The sequence below is a fragment of the Berghia stephanieae genome, chromosome 4 (genome assembly GCF_034508935.2).
Source record: "Berghia stephanieae isolate SIO BIC M18660-M18661 chromosome 4, UCSD_Bste_1.3, whole genome shotgun sequence".
Classification (NCBI taxonomy): Eukaryota; Metazoa; Mollusca; class Gastropoda; order Nudibranchia; family Aeolidiidae; genus Berghia; species Berghia stephanieae.
In genome coordinates this window covers 94685034-94708877 of record NC_088363.1, presented here as the reverse complement: position 1 = coordinate 94708877, position 23844 = coordinate 94685034, and the positions used below count along the sequence as shown (strand labels likewise).

Here is a 23844-nt window from a genome sequence, read left to right as displayed (position 1 = left end):
ATTGATCGTCTATATCGACAACAATTTTACCACATGACGGTTACCGGCAATAATTTGTCTTTAAAAAAAAATTAATTAAAAAGGGTCAAGATATCCTGCAGTGAAGGAAAAGACAACAGTCAATGAAAATACAGAGTGATCCTGTTGTGATGTAAAATAACAGTCAAAGAACAACCAAGATTATTGTCCAATAGCATCCCGTGAATCATGAATAAACAGGAGATGTCAGCGGCCATGCCATCCTATCTCGGTACTGATATCAGAAATGGGAATTCTCTTTTTCAATATTCTTGGCTTTTAAAAAATAGACTAATGAGAAACGCTCCCTACATCGCCCTTACGTTCGAGACCGTCTACCTGTCTTCACAAGCTGCCTCGCCAATCCCGATCGGGAACCGAGACTGAGTAGCGAGTTATAGTTGCACTCGTCAAGTTAACCGAACGATCGACTGAACGATCACGTGATCAAATTTTCTTTCCCATTCTCTCGTAAATGAGACAGACCTTCTCCTCCCCCCCCCCCCCCCCCCCCCCCAAAAAAAAACAAAAAAAAAAAAAAAAAAAAAAAAAAAAAAAATCTCTAAAATGCAGTGCCGATGCTCGGCTTTTCGGTTTGGTTATGATGGGCATGGTCAATTCCACTATTACTGGTACTCAGTCTCGATACGACCTGACACAATATTGTCATGAGTATTTGAATTTAAAGCATTAGTTAAATTGACAAGACACATTTTCTGCGGTTTCTTTTTGTTTGTTTGTTTTTTTCATTGTGGCAAACAAATATCGATGAATTGAGATGGGTCAACTATTGTTAAAGACTTTAGAAGCTTAGCTTTTTAACAAATTGGATGATCAGCATTCGCTGTACAAGTATTCTCATTGGTTAAAATGAAGAAAAAAACAAACACAAAAACAAACTAATAATTTGACTGGGCACGGCAGTGGTGTAAAATGGAATTTGTTCATAAACCATTTCAGTCGTTACAGTACAAGGTTGTGTGATGGCTGGAGTCCTCCCCCCCCCCCCCCCCCCCCCCCCCCCCACACAAACACACAAACACACTCACACCTCGGTCCTAGGCCGGTGGATTCTTCATTAGCCCACAGCCGCATTGTCTATTCTATTCTATGTTATTGTCTTTTCCATGTGGCTCTATGTTCATGTTCTGGAAATAGACCAGTTGGTTTTGCCTGGGGATTGCTTTGGGTTATTTGCTAAGAGAGAAGCAATATTATGGTTTTATCCTTGTGAGAAATATGAAGTTTTCTCAATGATATCATTTTGTCAATGTTTGGTATATATTGTGTACATAATAGGAGGAGATTTTAACTTCCCAGGTTGTGACTGGAAAACTAAAACATTCAAAGGAAAGAGACCTTTTGCACAACTACACAATGATTTTTTGAATATCTTAGAGGACAATGCGCTCATAGAGGAACAAACTCGCATGGAGTGACCTTAGATTTAATGATCACCAATTATCTTATAAACATCCCAGGCTTCTCAGACCATCACAATGCAGTTATCTTTGAGATTGACATGAACCTGAAAAATAATGTATAGAAACAGAAAAAATCCCTCTCTACATAAAAGCAATTGGGAAGGTGTGAGAAACGAATTAACTGAAACAGCTATAGTGCTTTTAGTTATGCTAACACTTAGCACTTAATTCAGAAAAGTGAGTGGAGCAGGCACTTATGTTGGTAACAACAAGAGATGAAGTGAGTAGAAAAGTGCCAAAAGGCAATAGAGAATAAACATTTTTCGCGGTGGTGACGGGGGTTTGAACCTGCGACCTTATTGGTATGACAACTCTGCCTGGCCAGTGAGAGCGTGACTCTACCGTAAGAGCTATTCACGAACCCAAAAAATCTGTATCAAACTCAGGTCATTCATTACTAGAGCTCTCTATCACCGACTACTGGAGACCGCGGGTCCAACGAATTATAATTTTTAAAAAGTTTTGCGCATTTCTTAGATAACACAATCAAATGATATTTTTTTTTTTCCTTTCTTGAAATTCCATTATGTCTAGATCCACCCGGTCCTGAACACAACTACACAGTCTGAAATGAGCCCTGACTCACAAACGAATATAGGCAGCAGTATTTCCAGTCCTTATGAAGATGTGAGTTTTTATTTATTGTTTGTTCTATAAATCAAACATGAGGATTAAAATGTCAGACCATCTTGATTTCATCATAAATGTTTTGCTGAACCAGGGGCAATATTATTTCTTACATTTCCAATTTTTATAAATTAACAAAACATTATTATGTTTATTTATTTATTATTTGTTTTTTAAATTAATTATTTTATTATCTTTCTAAATTATTATGTACATTATATAGATTTTTGTTGAACACATAACAAAGCAAAATATGGAGTGCTTAACTCCAACTGATTGTAATCTGTCATATTATTTCTCTTTCCCAGACAATCTCCCCCCCTCCTTACTCTCCTTCAACAGTCACAAGTCCCATGCCCACTGTTCCTTCCAAGTAAGTTGGATTGTCATAACAATGAATGGATGTAAACAAACCCAATTTGGATTGAGTTATGATTAATATCTTCCGTTATCAACAAACTGGTATCATTTATGACCCACCATCTCAAATTGGTATTATGTCGGGATGAACTTGTTAAAAATTACATCGTAAGTCAAAATTATTATGAGACTTGGGTTAAATTCAAATACTGTGGTTGGGAAAGTGACTAGTTTCTTAAGCCAAAAACAACTGCAAATATTTATTTCTGATCAATTCATCTTCAAATTCACTTTTCTGCATCTACTTCAACTCGGTATGATACTGGGCCAGGCTCCGACCTATAACATTGCTGGACTACTAAAAATGTAAATATTATTAAAATACAGTCATTACATTGTGCTGTCACTTTTGTCTGTTTGAAAAGTCACAGGACTTGCCATAATTAAAAAAAGTATTTTTTTTCTCTTATTTTCAGCACGGATTATGCTGGTGATTTTGGTTTTGAAATAAGCTTTGCGCAACCATCTAAAGATACAAAGTCAACCACATGGACAGTGAGTGAAGCATTTTAACCACTCCAATTGATTTCAATGTCAAACAGTTTAAATCATCAATTAATTTCTTCTGCTGGTTGTTCCTGCAGTTAAACAATTATTATCTGGATTATGTTGCATGATTTCATTTAGTTTTGAAAGAAAAATAAAATGATCCTGTAACCTTTATTAATGAATAACAGTTGGAAAGGAAAGATCACCAGTTTGTTTCTGTGACAAAGTTAAACATTTTATTGATATTATTGGATGCCACAATAATGGCTAATAAGCTTTTTCTGTTTTCTTATTTAATTTCTTCTCTCTTCTTTCATCATTTCTAAACTACATATGTCATGGGATGGGCCAGGAATTGCAACAGGACCTAAATTAGATCCAAGGATTCATGACAGCGTGGCCTTAGATCTGTAAACATTTTCTTTGATCTGTAGACGTTAAATTGGGATGTTCTTCTCTCCCCCCCCCCCCCCCCCCCCCCCCTCCCTTGAGCATAACATTGTCTTGTCAAAATAAAAAATGTACCAGCCTGACAGGCTTCATGTCTCGTCTATGCAATGTGTAAGGATTGCAAAGAGCTTATGATTTGGCGTGGTATTTAAATGCTAACTTTTCCTTTTCTTTCTTTCTTTTTCATAATTGCCTCCTCTTCCTCCTCCCCCTCCCCCTCTCTCTTTTTAAAATCATTTCATTAATTTATTTTTTATAAACTTTGTAACTGAATCAAAAATGTTAAAACATTTTACCAAATAGCATTTAAAGCCACAAAACTCCCTTTTTTATTCTTTTTATAATTCAGTACTCTGATAGCCTGAAGAAGCTGTACGTACGGATGGCGACCACTTGTCCTATTAGATTCAAAACACGACTTCAACCACCTTCAGGCTGCATTGTTAGAGCAATGCCAATTTTTATGAAACCTGAACATGTGCAGGATGTTGTCAAAAGGTGCCCCAATCATTCAGTGTCCAAGGAGAATAACAACGAACACCATCCAGCCCCAACACATCTTGTCAGATGTGAGCACAAACAGGCCAAGTATCATGAAGACAGCTACACACTTCGTCAAAGCGTTATAATTCCTCAAGAAATGCCTCAAGCAGGGTCAGAATGGGTAACTTACCTGTTTCAGTTTATGTGCCTCGGGTCTTGTGTCGGTGGACCTAACCGGCGACCTCTTCAAATTGTCCTGACCTTGGAAAAAGAAGGCCAGGTTCTTGGGAGAAGAGCTGTGGAAGTCAGGATATGTGCTTGTCCAGGAAGAGACAGAAAAGCGGATGAAAGAGCCGCCATGCCACAAAAATCTTTTGTGAAGAAAGGAGCTGGTAGGATTGAATTGGTTTTGTTTTGTTTTTGTTATTTTTGTGCATGTGTTCTAGAAATAGTTTCCAAAAATTGTGTACAATTTGTTTATGCTTTGAAAATATTTTGGGTATTTAAAAAAAAAAAGGATTTGTCAATCGAAAAAGATCTATTAAATGGAATTAGCACTCTATGTCTAGACAATTATATCACACACACACAAAAAAAAAAAAAATCAAAAAAAAAAATCATTCATTTAATTAGAAGAGACTTTGTTGTATCAGATTGAGGGGAATAATCCAATTGAATTAAAGACATAATATAGTTAATTGGGAAATGAAAAATACCAAGTAACCTTTCACTCGAAAATACTGTGAATGCTTTTAAATTGTAAAATCAATTCCACCAGTTTAGAATTATATTTTTGGTTTGATATGCCAGAGTTTTTATAAGTTCTTTCCTGTAAAACCACATGACCTTATAGCCATGAAGAGATGTTGACAATATCATGACATTAGCATCACTCTTTACATTTGCATTGTGACATGGCATTCCATTGATGTGGTTTTGTGGATCCAAATATACATAAGACTCTTCAAAAATTAAGTGCCTTATTTGTCATGTCCATATTCCACCATGAGTAAAAGGAGTTTACATAATAATAGTGTATTGAGAACAGCACAAATGCTAAATTGATATTCTAATATATATGCACTGTATTAATCATTATTTTAAGTTCTACATTTCACACCTTGTTCTCCCCAGTTTCTGGCATTAATCCAAAACTAAATTTGAACTCAGAAATCCTCTGCGTCAGCAAGAAAAGAAAGCATACGAATGATGATAAAGACAGAATATATCATCTACCAGTAAGTTAAATAGAATTGGTGAGATTTCAAGATGATCCATGATTTTTCTGTCATTCTATCGTTTGTTTGTTTTTTTTCAGGAGGGGAGGGGGGGGGGGGTCGGTCATCATCCGATTTTATTGAAAAAGTAGAGAATCTTTGGTAACTACAGGGTTCCCACCAGGTCAGGAATTCTTGACAAGTTGAGATAAAGTCAGGAACTAAAATTAAATTGTAAATGAGTAGAATATTCCTTTGATTAGAACTGGTGAGGCTAGAAGAAAACCATAACACAATTCAAACAGGGGATTTTGTGTGATGAGTAGAGTAAAGGATAATGTCAATGGGCCTTTTTAAAGGTACAGGTTTTGGGGAAAAATGAGGATGAGAGAAAACAGAGAGGTCTTGAATTTTGCAATCAGGTGTTGAGAAAAAGTGTGACAAATGCTTAGTTTTTGGAATCAAATCTTGTCAACAATCCAGCAGAGAGAAAGATAAAGAGAGTAAAATTGACTCATATAGAAGGGAACAACACAAAACAAATAACATTTCAGCCTTTGGCCTTTTTCATGTAAACACGAAATGTATATATATATATATATTATATATACATTTCGTGTTTACATGAAAAAGGCCAAAGGCCACATATATATATATATTTCGTGTTTACTTGTTTTGTGTTGTTCCCTTATATACGCGTCACATTTCCTCCCTTTATCTTTCTCTCCATTTCAAACTTAAGTGTTTCTCTTCTAGAGTCTTGGCTCACAGAATCTTGTTTTTCAAATTGGCTGCAATGCAATGTCAGTACAAAGTAAAGGATGCTTATTGTTCAATATGTAAAAAGAAAAACTACAATTAAATCAATTGATAAATTGACAAGGCCTCCCAAATGAAGCCTAACAACATTTATTGTTACACGAGGCCAAAAACAAGAATACCATGTTGAACTTCATACGACTCGGTGTCATTAAAAGTACATAATATATATTGGTGATAATGGTGACGCTGTTTGTAGTTTATCTAAGTATTCTAAGGTGAGAGCTTATTGTCAAATTCAAAGATAATTACTCACTTAAGTGGATATTCAACAAATTATTTGTTAAATTTAGCTCTTTACGGGACAATGCTTGAAACACTACAAATTCAACCCCCTCCCCCCCTCCCCCGCAGAAGTAGGTCTTTAAAAATAAATTTGAGGTCTTGAAAACAATTTCAAGGATTTGGTAGGGACCCTGTAACGAGGATAAGTTTTATAAATTTAAGTTGAAAATTCATGACACAAAAAATGATGTTGATCGTTATAAAACTTATCCACAGTCAAATCAAGCTTTGTTGTCTGTTATTCTTTGGGGGATTTTTTTCTCCTTTTTTTTCTTGAACAAGCCTTTTTATATTTACTTTACTTTCTGACAGGTTCAGGGCAGAGAGAATTATGAAATCTTGTTGAAATTACGTGACAAGTTAGAGCTTGCATCTCAAATCCCTTCACAGACAGTGGAAAACTTCAGGCAAAAACAGATGGAAGTTCACAGACAGTGAGTAGATAAACATTTGATATGTCTGGTTGGCTGTTGGAGGCTTGCTGCATCCTGCTATCTTGTTGACAATGGTGATCATGTGATTTTGAATATGCAACATTGTCAGTCATACTCAGTTTGAGTTGTTTGGTTATGTTGAGAAGCATAAAGAAGAAGAAACATATAGTCTTAAAGATTATTTTTTTTCCATTGTATTGTGCCATGACACAGACAACTTCCAGTAACCAACCATGTGTTTGATTGCTTATTTATGTATTTATTTATTTATTGAATTAATTCTGTATTTATTTACTTATTTATTTATCTATTTTATTTTGGTTTGCTTTGATTTATAACTGTTTTATTTGTTTTGATTTGTTTACAGGAAATTATATGTTAATGTATGTTATATACAGTGGTCTCCGTTTATAAGCATGCTCAGGTTTGAAACAGAATTTTACAGGCATTCCCTGATAAATATGGCATCCCTCGCCTACCCACAATGTTTTGAATGCCAGGCTTTCTCTTCTAACTTTTCCATTTATTCCCGGGAAAACTTGAACAATGCGAACCAGTTCATAGTGGCCTTTGAAAATTGATAACGCTGGGTCTAAAACAAGTAAGACGTTGTCTATTTGAAGATTTTTATATTCGTCTTTCCATTTTTGATGTCTTACCAAAGTTGGTTAATGCTGTTGGGTCCAATGTTCCCAAAATTGTTTTTCTATAGATCTAGCTAGTTGTAATCAAGAGTACAGACATCCAGAGTATTCATACTGATGGGGTAAGGGAAGGGAGGGTTCACTATCTCAAGATGTGCTCATATTTCATCATTGATCAAGACAGTCATTTTGATGGCCACATATTGTTTACAAAGATGAGAAGTGTGCTCAGGATGTAAGATATAGCCTAAGAAGCTCACAACATTGCCATCCGGAAGTATAACAGACCAACATGTGTAATCTTGTACGTTTATAGTCTGGTTTATACAGTTTAGTGAGAATTACTCATAAACATGGATTGCAAAAAGCAATAACAAAGACCTGAGTGACGTCAATTTTGTTCAATCTATAAAGGCAAGGTTTGCAACTGTCCTGTTTGCCTGTGACTGACTATCCTGATTTCATGCATGTGCCTGTTGACAAGTGTATGTTTTGCTACATACCTACACTCTATACCAACAACCTCAGGTTAAACAAGCAGTTAAAACCATCAGGCTCTATCTTCAACTTAATAGTCAAGTACAGAGTTGGAATAGAAGATGACATCCTCTCATCCATTCAAAAGTCAAACGGGCAACAATCTTCTTTACTCCCTGTCCCACCCTCCAGCATAATAATATCATATATTGCCACACAAAAGGAAGAAAATTTAATTGAAAGGAAAACTGCTAAAAATAAGTTTTTTGATGGGCCAATGTCAGTTTTTAGTCCGGTGCATAACATTACGATACATTTGGAAACTCAGAAAAGTTATTTTATTGAAATATGAGCATTGACTTAGCAAAAATAAATCCAAATCCGCTTTTAATCATTTCCGGTTATAAGCATGCTCTGCTTGATTCCCGAGGATCATACTTATAAATGGAGACCGCTGTATTCGGAAACACCTGAAAATGAACATTTGAATTAAATTGAATTGCTTAGAAAACATTTAGCTTTGTTTGGAGGGGTGAATAAGAAAATGGATTTCATTATTTTATGATAGCTCGTCAGTGTGAACGTCATTTCAATAAGGTATACATCATCAATTAGTTGTGGACAAAATCACAAATTAGTTGTCAAGAATATCAAGAGAAAGCAGAATCATCATAGAAATCAAAAGTATTTCTCAAGTCAGTTTCCCATGTTTTATATAAGAATTTTTCCAATGCTTCATGTGGGGTGGCACATCAGGGCTTTTAACTCAAAATTAAGAGCTGCGCTGCCATATCATTTTATGCTAATTGATCTAAATACCACTTGGACAAACAACTGGATAAAACCTTGAATAAGATTTTACATTGCAGATTTTAAAAGTAAAGGATGGAACTCAACAAATTGAATTGGATCTTCTATTTATTTATTTATTTTTTGTTTGGTTGTTTGTTTGTTTGTTTGTTTGTTATTGCTTCTTTTGGTTAAAATTATATAGTTTATTTGCAAATTTAGGCCAAGTTGTACGATTTGAGTGTGATGTGGCACAAAAAAATCATGACAAAGACACACGCACCCTGTCAAGCAGAATAAATGTATGTCGGAAACTTAGTTTATTTATAAGCCTAATGGGCTTTACAGTATTTATAAGCCTAATGGGCTTTACAGTATTTATAAGCCTAATGGGCTTTACAGTATTTATAAGCCTAATGGGCTTTACAGCAGTATTAAAGTTTCAAAAAAAGTAATTTGTCAAGGTTTTTCTAGGCTGCATCACATGCTCTCGTAAAAAAGTATAAATAAGAAAACAATCCTTACAATACAATGAAAGATGAAAAATTGAGTCTTATCCATCACCCATTACTTTTCATCATCAATATAATCATTATCATTTAGTCAAAGTACATTCAGTGGAAATTGAAGATGGTTGTGGTTTTTGGGCTTTAAACTAGAATTCACCTCCCAGATTTACTCTCCTCCACCACAAATAAAAAAACCCCCCCAAAAAAAACAAAGGATTAAATTTAGGAACAACGCAGTTCTATCGTTTTATCATGGTGATTTATATATTACCCTAAGAATAAAAGCTAAATTCTGAATCATATTATGGTACTTGTTCAACATAGTCCAGTCTTGAGTGCTTTGTAAACTTAAATAAAAAGAAGAATAGAAACAAAGCAATTTTCATTTTCTGATTTATTTTGATTGCCTGCGGATGGTTTTACTCTTTGCTTCTTGCTTCTTTCATGTTTGACCCATCCACCTTTGTATAAGATGTACTTTATGAAATTGTTGAATGGGAACCTATTCAGTCCAGCCACCACCTGCTTCAGAGCCAGAACGATTCACTCATATTTTTATACCCGCTCATTTCATTTTTCCATCCATAAAATTATTAATGTGTACAACTATTGCAACCTTTTAATGACTTAATCCCTCCCCTCCCCCTTTTTTTTTGTAACTTGGAGATTTACTGTTAATGGAAGAGAAAATTTAATCATGTCAAAACTGAAAGATAAAAAGAAAATAAATAATGAAAATTTTTTTTAAAAATCAATCTACTTGTACCGGTCTGGCTCGTTGCAGATGGTTGGCTAGTTGTGGGGGACAAGATGCCAAGGTGAAATCGATGGCCAAGAAGAAGAAACTGGCACCCAAGCCAGGAAAATTGCTGAAGAAATAAAGACTGTGACACTGACAAGATGGCACAATGCTTCTTCTAAACATTTGATGTTGAAAAATTGACAGCTCTATAGAGATGGAGGTTCTCAAGAAAATGAGTGTCTGCTTGGATGAGATGTGTTTTGAGTTTGTTTGATTCCATATTGTACGAATGTTGACTTTGACTTCACATACGGACAGATTGAAATAAACCCTGGTCAAAAATGTAAGCCTAATTGGCAAGCTGGGTATTATCTTGATCTGTCTATATATAAAAGTCAGTCAAGATGAAAAAGAAAAAAGGTATGAGATGACTCAACTCTGATTTAGTTGCTGGCAATATATATACTTTAAAATAGTATAAAAAATTGAAACAGTCAGTTGTGTTAAGAGTTGTGCTGTTCATTGGCGTATATGATTTTGCTGCTTGAAAGATATATGTTTTGATGTTACCAATTTAAATTGGACGCACATGCATGTGTGGAGCTGTAGTTTATATGGGATTTTGCTACATGTAACAGGCAGAAACAATTGTTTGCTGCCCAAGCTACCAGACGTTTAATTTATTACATTTTACCTTTTACTAGATCTATTATTATTAGACCAGCTAAACATTCACTGTTTGTAAGGCAGACAAATTACAAAATTTGATCTAATACTAGATTAGTGATCCTTTCCAACTCTACAGGCCCATCCTTGTTTCTCTCCATTAGTTTCCTGTTAAAGGGAGAGTAGAGTTCAAAATTGCCACAATGGTTTTCCAATGCCTAAATGATATAGCACCATCTTATCTCTCTGGGCTTTTTGAATTATATACACCTGCTGGACCAGTCCAATCTCAAAATGAACGACTGATTACTGTTCCCACATGTAAACTATCACTTTCCCTACAAGAAATCAAAGACTTCCCCGACATCAGTAATTTTAGGAAACTTTTGAAAACATTCCTATTCAGGCAAGCTTTTGGGTAGATATAGTATTTGCTTCTGTTACTTATACTTATTGTCTTTGTATGTGTAGTGCCTTAGAGCCGTTTGTGGACTCTGTGCGCTATACCAATTACTTATTACATAAGGTTACATATGACATGGCAGGATTGAACCAGGTCTGTGTTTGTACACCAATCGATTGCTGTACTCATTGAGGTATATGGCTTTTGGTGGTCATTTACAATTTATTCTTCAGATTGCTTCTCCAAAATTGAGGCACCATGCCAAAAATTTACTTCATCAAATATTCTGAAGTTGATCAGGGTGTCCAGGGAAGTCGGAAAGTCGGAAATTGGTCGGAAATTTCATACTTGGTAGGAAATGTCGGAAATAATGAGATCGAGGGTGAAATTTTCCTCAAAATGAGAAAAATTAGAAATTTCTCACCTAAAATGCGATACTAAAAATGTACGAAGGACGACGGCTGGGCACAAAGTAATTATTTGGATTTGCTGTGCCGACTACTTCCGATACTCGTAATCGATACAATTAATTCACTATTAATTGTCACTTCAATATAGAGTATCGATGTTAGCTTGTATATAGAGCAGTAAAGTTAGGTGCCCCAAACGTAAACAATAACAAGTTGCTAGTGATTTCCGTTAGGGACCGGAATAATTTACGCACAATATAGGTCTCCCAATTTTGTAGTTTGAGTTGTAGGCAATACACTTTCAGTATTGAAAATATGTTTACATAAAATCTAACAGTTGCAGAAATAATAATATAAGGCTAAATTATTATGAAAATCAGGCTCCGAATAATTCTCGTTTTGTTCACACCAGCGCAATAATTTGCTCTGGTCTAAAAATAGATAGACTGTAACTTTTGATAAATTTTAGAAAATTTTACCTTTTGTTCCATAAAATATCCATATCTAGACATTATTTGATGCATGATCGAGTATTTATGAATATGTGTTTCTTTTGCCACCTAACAGCCAAATTTTAAAGGTTATTTTTTTCTATTATTTACATTGGAACGTGAGCTGTCAAGACAGGAACATGTGGTTTGCCACGTGCTTCTCGACCTTTGTTTACGTTTTGGGCACCTAACTTTACTGCTCTATTTTCTACTATTTAATAATAGTTTGCCCAACCTCGCCCAAGCCTATTTGACTTCTGTTTAAAATGTGGAGTGCACTCCTTGCTGGTTCTTTCATTCGTTTTCAGCATCTTGAAGATGAGACCTTAGTCTGATTGTCATTTAGGCTCCTATTCTCGATTGAGTTTTTGTGTGGAATTTTAATTGAGATATTTTGTGACATTTAATTTATTTTTTCAAATTAATTGGCAATATTAGTTGTGTCAGTGATATGACATAATGTGTAGTATAGTCTAGGTTAGATTTTAAACTATTGTTATAATCATAGACTTCTAGATAAGTATCTCTAGATAGATCTACAATTCTGTTGCCTGGATTCTGGACCACGTGTGTCTCAAAAGTGACTTAATTTTAACCAAGTGTGTGATTCATAGACTTCAACAATGGGGAAGTGTAAATTTAATCCTGATTGGCTTAAAGATTCTAAGTATGCTGACTGGTTAGTGTCTGTTAAGGCGGATAGCAACAAATTTTCATGCTGTCTTTGCAATCAAGTATTTGTGATAGGACAGTCTGGTATTAAAGCTCTAGACAGCCATATGGCATCTAACAAACATAAAAAAAACCATCTAAGTAAAAGTGGATCAAAATCCATTCTCTCTTACACGTCCGCACCAGCTATTCCTTCATCTACACCCCACTCAAACTCCTCTCTGCAATCCATGCTAACTAAAAAAGTAGTTGATAACGACGTGCTTGCCTCTGAAATTTTATGGACCATTCATATAATTTCGTCACACAATAGTGCTCGCAGCTCAGATGACATTGGATGCTTATTTACAAAAATGTTTCCAGACTCCGAAATTGCCAAGAAATTTAAATGCTCCAGAACAAAACTTGGTTATTTGTCTGCCTATGGTATTGCCCAGCAATTAAAAACAGTATCATGTCACATATTAAAAATGCTGAGAAATTTGTTATTATGTTTGATGAAAGTCTCAATCAGGATCTCCAAAAAAAACAACTGGACGTGCATCTACGCTTTCTTGATGTTAATGGGCAAGTTCAATCAAAATACATTGACTCTTACTTTTTGGGCCACGCAACTGCATCAGACATACTTCAACAGCTGTCCATTGTTATCGACGAACTTGGCTGTCATAAACTTGTCCAATTGTCCATGGATGGCCCCAATGTAAATTGGAAAGTTTTTAAGGATCTCTCTGCAACTCTTCAAGAGAAAGCTGCACACACTCTGTTGAATATAGGATCATGTGGTCTCCATACACTACATAATAGTTTTAAGGATGGTGTATCTGAATCAGGCTGGGACTTATCAAATTATCTCAAATCTTTATATTATCTTTTCCATGATTCTCCAGCCAGACGTGAAGATTTCATCTCTGCCAGTGATTCGTATATTCTCCCTCTAAAATTTTGTGGTCACAGGTGGCTAGAAAATGTTCCAGCAGCAGAGAGAGCCATTGCCTTATTTCCTTCTGTTGCTAGGTACCTTGCTACTGTTAAAAAAAGGAAAGAGTGTGAGCCTTCATGTAAAAGTTTTAAGGTTGTGTCTGAACAATTAGGTGACAAGCTTCTGTTAGCAAAACTACATAGCTTTGTATTTGTTTCAAACATTTTGAGACCATTTCTAGTCAAGTTTCAAAGTGAGGAACCCTTGGTGCCCTTCTTGTGTAAAGAACTGCTCATCATCGTGAAGCGACTCTACAGTCTGATACTTAAACCAGATTTTCTGATTTCCTTGGTGTCTCCATCAGACCTACCTCTGCCAAAGGACATTGATGCTTCTCAGTATAAGCCTCACAGGAAAATTGATGTTGGGTACCAGGCTGAACAAATTCTTTTGAAAGAGAAGGAAAGTAAACATGTCTCTGACCTTCGCCTTATGGAGTTCAAGATGGCTTTTCAGAAATTGGTTAAGGCATGCATCACAAAAATGATTAAGAAGAGTCCACTAAAATACCCATTTGCTGTCGACCTATCTTGTTTTGACCCCTGCACAATATCCTCAGATGGATTTAAAGCTAGAGAGATGTTCAGGAGAACTGTTCACCACATGCAGCAATGTGGCTGGGTAGATGCTAGGGATGTTGATGATGCTGTGTACCAGTTCACTACACTGGAGGATAATGTCAAGGCCAATCCATATTTATCAACAGAGAGGCTAGATGAGTACTATCACCAACATGGAGGATTGCATGGTCTACCAGAGTTAAGAAAAATTTTGAATATCGTTCTCATTTTGAGTCATGGGAATTCACAAGTGGAGAGAGGCTTCTCCGTAAATAAGGAAGTTACCGTTGAAAACCTTATGGAGGAGACTTTAGTTGCAAGGAGAATAATTTGTCAACACGTTCAAGGCAAAACGGTGGCTGATATTTCTATTACCAAGGACATGCTCACTTCATGTAGCAGAGCATGGCATCGATATTCAGAGGCTTTGGCAGCAAGAAAAGAGCTGTCCAAGATTCAGAGGAATCAAAGAAAAGAAAGAGAGAGATGGATGAGATAGAGGAGTTGAAGAGTAAGAAAAGAAGGCTGGAACTAGACATTGACCTGCTACTGAGGAGGGCGGATGATCTCAACGAAAAGGCTGAAACTGCTGGTCCAAAGGCAGCACATGACTTAATAGTCCAGAGCAATGCCCTGAGACGTGATTCCAAGGGAAAAAAAGAAGCCTTGTCTGTTCTTTCTTCTCAAATAAGTGAGAAAGAGGAGCACTTCAAAACTCTTTAGGGTGGATGAAAGTGACTTGTATATATTGTAAATATTTGGTATTATTTTTGTTCTGTTTTAGTGTACATAGTTATTTTTACAATATTTGATTAACGATAGAGCAGTGTATATATATATATATATATATATATATATATATATATATATATATATATATATATATATATATATATATATATATATATATATATATTAGTCGCTAGTGGCCATTCTTCTGTGGAAGTCAACATATGCTAGACCCCAAGCTTTAATAACAGTAACAGATGTGGATACACATACAGGTATAGTAGTAGTGCCTTTTTATATACTTTATTTGTTGTGTAAGGCCTATTTTTAGTAGGATTTACTTTTTTAAGCGTATAGAACACTGTGCGGATGGCAAGAATTGATAAAATACCTGGTAGGAAATTTCACCACTTGGTAGGAAATTTTAAGGCTAGATTTCCCTGGACACCCTGTTGATATATTTCCGAATTCCTTTGTTAGAAAATTTTACTTTTGTTTGACATCATCTAAATTTAAGGGAATTTCAGTATTTTTGTAACATCTATTTTTCTTGTATTCCTTGAATTTTAACATTTCCTCTCTTTAAAAAAACAAAATGCTTCATGAACATCGGGTGGAGCTTTAAGATTTCAAAGCTTCAACCATGATGGCTTGACTTAAATGAGCATTATTGTATGGTGGTCTTGCTTTCCTTTTAAAGATATTTTTTCCTATCTTGTTGCTATTCACTGGCAACGTGTTGATCCTCAACTTGGCAGCAAGTACAGTAGAAAAATGATAAAGGATCAATCAGCAATAGTCGTTTGAATAACGTGTCATGGATTTATTATATTTATATTGTTTGTTATTACTTTTATCCGTCCTGACCAATCTGAATGTAGTCCTCTTTGTAAATATATTAATGTTGTGCTTGTGGAAGTACCATATATACTGAAAAAAAAAAAAAAAATTAAATTGTAAATGAGTAGAATATTCCTTTGATTAGAACTGGTGAGGCTAGAAGAAAACCATAACACAATTCAAACAGGGGATTTTGTGTGATGAGTAGAGTAATGGATAATGCCAATGGGCCTTTTTAAAGGTACAGGTTTTTATTATTTCACCAGCACTTTTGTTAAATATCATAGATGTAGTACACTGGAAGACAGATTGTTTTCATTTTGACCAGAATTTTGAAAAAGAACAAACTGGAATCTGCTTATAGTCAACACTCTAAAAGCAATATCAGGATTCCACTGTTTGATAAACTAAGATGACCTCCAAAATGGTCCAAAAATCCCTTAAGCAAGATTAAGGTTTAAAATGTTTGGGCGTTGGTTGATTTGATATATTTATTTGAACAGGGCAAAATAAAAAAAAATGTTTTTTCTCCTTTATACACTGGGGCAAGCCAAAGTGTCACAATATTATGTAAACAATTTTATCGGTCCAGCCCACCATTCAATACATCCAACTGTCATAGTAACATAGACAACTTTATCAACCCAGCCCACTGTTAAATAACCAATTTTAACGAATTCAGTGGTCACAGATTGTAAGTCTTCATACGAAATCATGTCGGCTATTTGGTGTGTGTTCACACATGATGGATCATTGGTTTTTATCACTCTTAACCCTCTCCTTACCAACTCAATGAACATTATTCTTGTTCAAATTTGTGATGTATATTTTAAAAATCTGAAGAAAAATATTTGATACAGCTATAAAAACTTAACGCTGGTTTTGCTGCACAAAATTATGTATATGTTCTTATTTCTTTTCACTTCGGGAACAATTCTGAAAATGGTTGGTAAGGAGAGAGTTAATCTATTCAGAAGAAAAAAACCAAACTCACTCCATCAAACAACAGCTTTCACCATCACCACCTCCACCACAGTCACCACATTGAGCATCAGCTCCACTACTACCACCGACACCACCATCATCATCATTATCATCGTCATAATCATCATCATCATCATCTGAAATTTAAGGTTTTATTTGTAAAATGTTCCTGAAATTTGAAATGGAGGGTAGGGACGCCTGGATCATGATACTTGGGAGGAAAAGACCAGCTTGATTCATTCATTGATATGATAGTCTATCTTACCCATTGTCCCATTTTCCATATTGCCTCAACAATTTTTATCTACCTGAATCATTGTCTTCTCAAATTTTCTTATCTCTTTTATGATCTGTTTTCATTTAAATCAGATAGATATTTCCTCTCCATATTGATGATGTCTTGAACATTAGAATTAAAAGATTACGAACTCACAATCTGAACTTACCTTTTAAAAGGAACTAGATGTTAACAATTTTTCGATAATTTAAATAAAAAGTTTTCACATTATATGAAAAGTGCTTTAGTTGAACAAAATGTTGACATTTTTTATTGTTGGATATTTTCTAATTGAGATTTTACAAATGAACACTTTGGTTTTATGACAAGTGTCTGCGAACATTATTTCTTGTGAATCTTTATTTTGATTACCTTTTACCTATTTGATGATCGAGATGGGTCGCTTGGATGTACTTAATGAATTCTATTTTACCATTTCGTTTCTTTGTTCTTATTATACAATTATATGTCAAAAAGCTGTGATAAACACACTGTAAATAAATATTTTATCATTTTGATTCTGACTTGATGTGCATTCTAGCATAGTGTTGAAGACGTAGAAGGATTTATTTTATTTGGTTTTTTTTTTTGCATTTGAAAGAAATCCAATGAGGAGTCTCAGAGAAACGAACCGACAAAAAGCGGCACATATTTTTGTGGCCACCTGATACATGTATTTATTTATTTATTTATTTTTCTCACACCCTATATGTGTGATAATTTGGCTATACCCGTCTGATGTCGCACGAGTTGATATTTGAACGAATGAAGGTGAAACATCGTTATCTGCATGAATTTGTTTTTTCACTTCATCGTTTTTATTATCCATCCAACTACATTTTCACGAAAGGATTTTACAATTTGAAGCTTTAAGATAATTAGATTATAAAAGTTTCTGAGCTCTATTTCAAAATGGATCTAAAATCTGTCTCTATGGTAGAGGATTTCAATTTAGCACTGAGAACTGATACCTCATTACATATTAGTCTTTTTGTCACTGTCCGTCGCTCTTTGGAATGCAAGTCAGTGCACATGAATATAAACTACACTCGAGTCAGTATAACATTCCACTTATTGTCTTTGGTGAAATATTGTGTCATCAGTAAAATTATGCGAACTATTGCATTATTCTTTAATTTTTATATCATAATTTACAAAATAAAATCTGGGTGGGGTTCCTGACATCCCACGTGGACAGGGAGGCACTTTCTGTGTCTTCTATCCCCCTATATCCGTTATCCAACTGGCAGGGGGTGGGAGATGATATCTTTTGTCTTGTAACCGTCTCTATATATGTTAATTTGTATTCAACTGTTAAGTGGGGTTCCTGACCTCCCCTGTATCTGATTTCCAATTGCTTTCTGTCTTTGTATTGGAATGAGATTACTTAGTTTTGTCCTGACCCAGGCTGGAGTTCTTGGCTGGGAGGGAAACAATTGAATGTATAGTTTTGGGAGATGATATTTTTTTCCCCTTGTAAATAATCTCTCTGTTCTGTACTGTCATTTTTATTTTTTATGTGGTTTGTAAACATTTGAGTATATTCCTCTTAGTGGGATCTTGTGCTGGTGTCTGGGTGAAACTTTTGGGTAATCTCAAACTAAGTACACTAATAGGATGCTCTTGAAATCTACATCTGTTCCCTATTTATACCATTCTCCTGTCTTACTTTTTCTTCAAGTCCTTTTACTTGTATATCTAGAATGATTTTACTATCCAATTTTCTTCCCTTTGACTGCCGCTGATATGACTTAAATTTGTTGCAAGTGCCGTAAAACCCTTAAAAACAAAAAACATTATCTTCAACTGCAATTACTAAAACAAATTACAAATGGAATGACCTCCCATAGTGGACAGGGAGGTACATACTGTGTCTTCTATCCCCTTATGTCTGTTTTCCAGCATGCTCTCTGTCTTTGTCTTGGAATGAGATTACTTGGTTTTGCCCTAGCCGGAGTCCTTGGCTTGGAGGGAAACAGTCAAATGCATAGTTACTGTTTTGGGAGATGATATTTGTTTCCTTGTAAATCATATCTCTGTTATGCATTATTATATTATTTTGAATGTATATTGTAAGCATTTGAGTTTATTCCACTTTGTTGGATCTTGTGTTTGTGTCCGGATGAGACTTATAGGTGATCTCAAACTAAGTGCATTGGTGGTATGCTCTTGGAATCTACATCTGATCCCTATTTGTTCCCAGTTCCCCTTTGTCTTACTTTCTCTTGGATGCTTTAATTGTAATTCTAGAACTTTTTACTATCCCATTTCTTTCTTTTTACTGGTGCTGATATAACCTAAATGTGTCGCAAGCGCCGTAAAACCCTTAAAAACAAACACAAATGGAATGCTTTTCCAATTCGTTTATATTTTTGTTGTTTTCGTTGTTGTGTTAGACAGGAGTAGATTGTTGCCATAGATATGGCATTTGTAAGATCTTGTCAAATAAAATTTTTAATATTTTTGTGTGTTCTTGTTGAGTAATGATAGCATAAAAAATGTTTGAAGAGAATAGAGAGACCATGGCTGGGGGAAATGATCACTCGGAGCTATCTTCCATGAGGAATGATATATGACATATGTGTGTGTTAGGAAGGGATTTGTGCAGTGTAAAAAAATATTCTTAGGTATTTTAGTTCATTTGATGCTCAGACGCATTTTACTTAGGATTGTATGCATTTATTATTGAAATAAATCTTACACTTTTTAAGTGTACGTACTTAAACACTTGGTGGACAAGAGTCACTTGCTGTGTCTTCTATCCCTCTGTATCTGTTTTCAGAGTTGCTTTCTGTCTTTGTCTTGGAATCGGATTTCTCGGTTTTGTCTGGGCCCTTTCCAGAGTCCTTGGCTTAGAGGGAAACAAATGAATCTCTGAATCTTCCTTTAATGTCCACCTTCACTCATGAAGATTTTGACATGATGAAAATTCAGTAGTGAAGCTCTGTAAATAAATCTAAAGTGGGTGCAGATGTAACTTCCTGCTGTAAAGGGTTCCTGATCTCCCATAGTGGGCAGGGAGGTACTTATTGTGTCTTCTATCCCCCTATATCTGTTTTCCAACTTGCTTTCTGTCTTTGTCTTGGAATGAGATTACTTGGTTTTGTCCTGGTCCTGGCTGAGAGGGAAACAGTCAAATGTACAGATAGTTTCGGGAGACAATATTTTTTTTCCTTGTAAATCATCTCTGTAAGTAGGGACCTGTGCTTGTGTCTGGATGAGACTTTTAGTGATCTCAAACTAAGTACTTTGATAGTGTGCTCTTGGAATCTACACCTGTCTTACCTTTTCTTCAGTGCTTTAATTGTTATTCTAGAACTTTTAACTATCCCATTTTCTTCCTTTCTACTGGCACTTATATGACCTTAATGTGTTGCAAGTGCCGTAAAACCCTTAAAAACAAACAAAACAAAACAATCCAAATAAAAGAAAAAATCAGCTTTAAAAACGTGAGCGAAGATAAAGCAGCTTGTCACGTCAAGCGCTATACTTGGTTAAAAAAAGTAGGAATTGTTCTCTTCCTGGGACCAGCTTTTTGTGTACTCTATCAAATAATCAATGAGTTCGGGAAAAGAATGACATGGTTTAACTCCATAATTTTGTTTTGTCTGTCTATTTTCACTTATTCAAAAAGTTCCGACAATTTTTTTTCACCAGACATTTAGAGGCCTGTACTACTACTATTACTACTACTATTACTACTACTACTATTGTTATTATTATTATTATTATTATTATTATTATTATTATTATTATTATTATTATTATTATTATTATTTATTATTATTTTTATTATTGTTGTTATTGTTTTATTTCTATTGTTATAATAATAATAATAATAATTTATTATTTATTATTATATATTATAATTATTATTATTATTATTATTATTATTTATATTATTATTATTTTATTGTATTATTATATCTTTGTTAACTAATAAATTATTATCATGTCTACTTCCTATTTACAAATTACAGATCAGAAGTACCAATGATGCCTCCCAATGATAGAATCAGCCCCTCGGAAGCCTCTACGTCTTCAACTATGAGCTCAGAAAGCCACTGTAATGTATTGTCCAACTTTGAGGAAAATGATGACCTTTTAGGCATGCTGAATGCTGTGACAAGCTCCCAGGGTGGTGACCATTTGGATTTGGTGACCAGTGGTGGAGGCTTGCCGGTCAAGAAGGAACACATTGATGGTGGTGTGGTGAACATGGGAGATCATCATGACAACTCCATATCTGGGTTTGTCACTTTTTTAAATACTCATTCAGAACAGACAGTTACCTCACTTTTACCTTCAATAATTTGTCGTCATGTTGTTTTTTACAAAAAAGTGCTAGAGGGCCCTCTACTCCCCAGCCTGTTATTCCTTTTCTCTGTGCTCTTTTGAATGAAGTGGTTTTCTGTGAGAGATGATTCCCCATTTTTTTTTGTTATTGTCGTTGTTTTAAAAAATACTAGGAACAATCTGATTATGTTTCTGGAACTGACCTCCAATTCTGTCTTGCTGTCCTTATGTGCCACCAGGCTTAATTGATTGTATTATCTATTTCATCACTGTTGTTGTTTGTTGTGGTAGTGATGGTCGTGGTGAGGTGACGGTGTAATATTGACATGGTTAAACCTGCACACACAATGATAGCATTACATGGTTTTTAGGAGTGTATTAAATAATTTAATCAACTAATCTCCATATCTTTTTAAATACATTACAAAAAAATAAATTTAAAATGACTTGCAAATTTCACATATCATTACAACATAGTTGGGCTCTTTTTCCCTGTTCGGTTGACCGAGTTTAATTAAGAGTGACCAGAGCAGTAGCTTGACCGTTAAGTATGACAGGCATAGTAAATCTTATAACACTAATTATTTAACTCTTTAAAAAATTGAGCTCTTTTGTTTCTGGGTTAATTCAAAGCTCTCTCTGGCATTGGCAAAGGACAGAAATTTCTTGCTATTTCTGTTCTATTTAATCCGATCCAAATTAATCCTGTGGCACTCAGGCTTCACCAGTGAAGATAAATCATATTACTGTGTAGTGGGAATGGTGTCAAATTATTAAGCCCTCTAAAAAACATCATTTTTCATCCTAAGCCATTGCTATATAATATTACACTGAACTTAGAATTAGAACACATCAGTAATGCATGGTGTACCCCCAAACATCCCAAGCCATTGCTATATAATATTACACTGAACTTAGAATTAGAACACATCAGTAATGCATGGTGTACCCCCAAACATGAGGTCTCTACCTCTAACAAAAGTGATTCTTGAGTTGACACAAAGCTGCTTTTTCTTTTCTTTTATTCTCTCCCTGTTTTTCTTTTTCTTTATTTTTTTTTCTTTTTGGTTATTAAAAATGAATAGAACACAAAGAATAGCTATAGATACAGTCCAAGTATTGGAGATGCTGCTTAATTGGGACCATCATTTTTTTCTATATGAAAAGTCAATTTCCAATTGGGACAGCTCATTGCTTAATGGGGACAAAATTTGACAATGACCGTCCCAGGATGGTCAACTTGTAAGGTCGTACCATTCTTTCCAGAGGTGTGACCAATAGAATTTACCTGTATCCCCTGTCTGTGTCTGTCCTGACAGTCAATCATGTGTGTGGTCGAACTGTTTGTCATTGTCATCACAGAGATGTGACCAATAGAATTAACCTGTATCCCCTGTTTGTGTCTGTCCTGACAGTCAATCATGTGTGTGGTCGAACTGTTTGTCATAGTCATCACAGAGGTGTGAACAATAGAATTTACCTGTATCCCCTGTCTGTGTCTGTCCTGACAGTCAATCATGTGTGTGGTCGAACTGTTTGTCATAGTCATCACAGAGGTGTGACCAATAGAATTTACCTGTATCCCCTGTCTGTGTCTGTCCTGACAGCTCATTCAAGGGGCATTGTGTGGTCGAAACTTGTTAGTGTCATATCATCCAGAGGTGTGACCAATAGAATTTACCTGTATCCCCTGTTTGTGTCTGTCCTGACAGTCAATCATGTGTGTGGTCGAACTGTTTGTCATAGTCATCACAGAGGTGTGAACAATAGAATTTACCTGTATCCCCTGGTGGTGTCATTGATTGCCATCGTCACGTTCATGGTCATGGGTCAATGGCCACAGTGTTAGGCTTGCAGGAAGCTGACCAATGGCGTGAAGGCTGTCACCACCAAATGGTTTGTTCAATGAGACAAATGGGTAGACAATGCATTTTTAATCCCTTGCTTACTTATGCAACCGTTAATTGTTTTGTGCAGTTAATTTTGTCTCTCATTGTTAGAGGTAAATTAAGGTTTCACACTTCTGGTCTATGGTAAATGTGAAAAATTGCTCAATATCATGGTTGCCTTCCCAATAAACCAGCTCGGACTGTACTTGAGCACACAAAAGCACCCATTCCCAAAGTAGACATTATGACTGTATCATTTGCCTTTGTTTTAAATATCTGTCTATGTATATGTATGTTTATGTTTAATTGATTAATTTTCATCATACTCTCAGATGGTTGGAGCGATTGGGTTTGTCTGCTTACATCACAAACTTTCAACAGTTGGGATTCACCAACCTCTACCAACTTGAGGAATTTAGCCAAGAAGTGAGTTTACACTAATGTTTGAAGTCATTCATATTGTATTATTCAAATCTGGGTCGGTGACACACCACAATTCCTAACGTTAGATTTGCAAGATTTGCGTAGTTTGGGTAAAGTGGTGCTTGAATCTATCCAAAACATTTCTATTTTTTCATCTTGAGACTGGATGGGATCCCCTGACCTCCCATGGTGGGTAGGAGGTCACTTGCTGTGTCTTCTATCCGTTTTCCCTTCCCGTGTTGTTCTCTGTCTTTGCTCTGGATTGAGATTGCTCAGTTTTTCCCCTGGTCCTGGTTGGGATCCTCATTTTTTGAGAGATGATTTTTTTTCCTTGT

The 23844-nt window shown here is 35.3% G+C and overlaps 1 protein-coding gene across 3 annotated transcripts in view; it reads left to right on the top strand.

The window, feature by feature from the left end:
• The window catches only part of LOC144971611 (cellular tumor antigen p53-like), a 107313-nt gene that overhangs the window by 70245 nt on the left and 13224 nt on the right, over nt 1–23844 (top strand). For all 3 annotated transcript variants that reach the window (XM_078912683.1, XM_078912685.1, XM_078912684.1), the window contains 8 exons: nt 2037–2129; nt 2438–2502; nt 2966–3044; nt 3838–4363; nt 5106–5209; nt 6605–6726; nt 20882–21151; nt 23419–23512. In XM_078912683.1, coding sequence (XP_078768809.1) covers nt 2037–2129; nt 2438–2502; nt 2966–3044; nt 3838–4363; nt 5106–5209; nt 6605–6726; nt 20882–21151; nt 23419–23512 — 1353 coding nt within the window. The remainder of the gene's footprint in view (nt 1–2036; nt 2130–2437; nt 2503–2965; nt 3045–3837; nt 4364–5105; nt 5210–6604; nt 6727–20881; nt 21152–23418; nt 23513–23844) is intronic.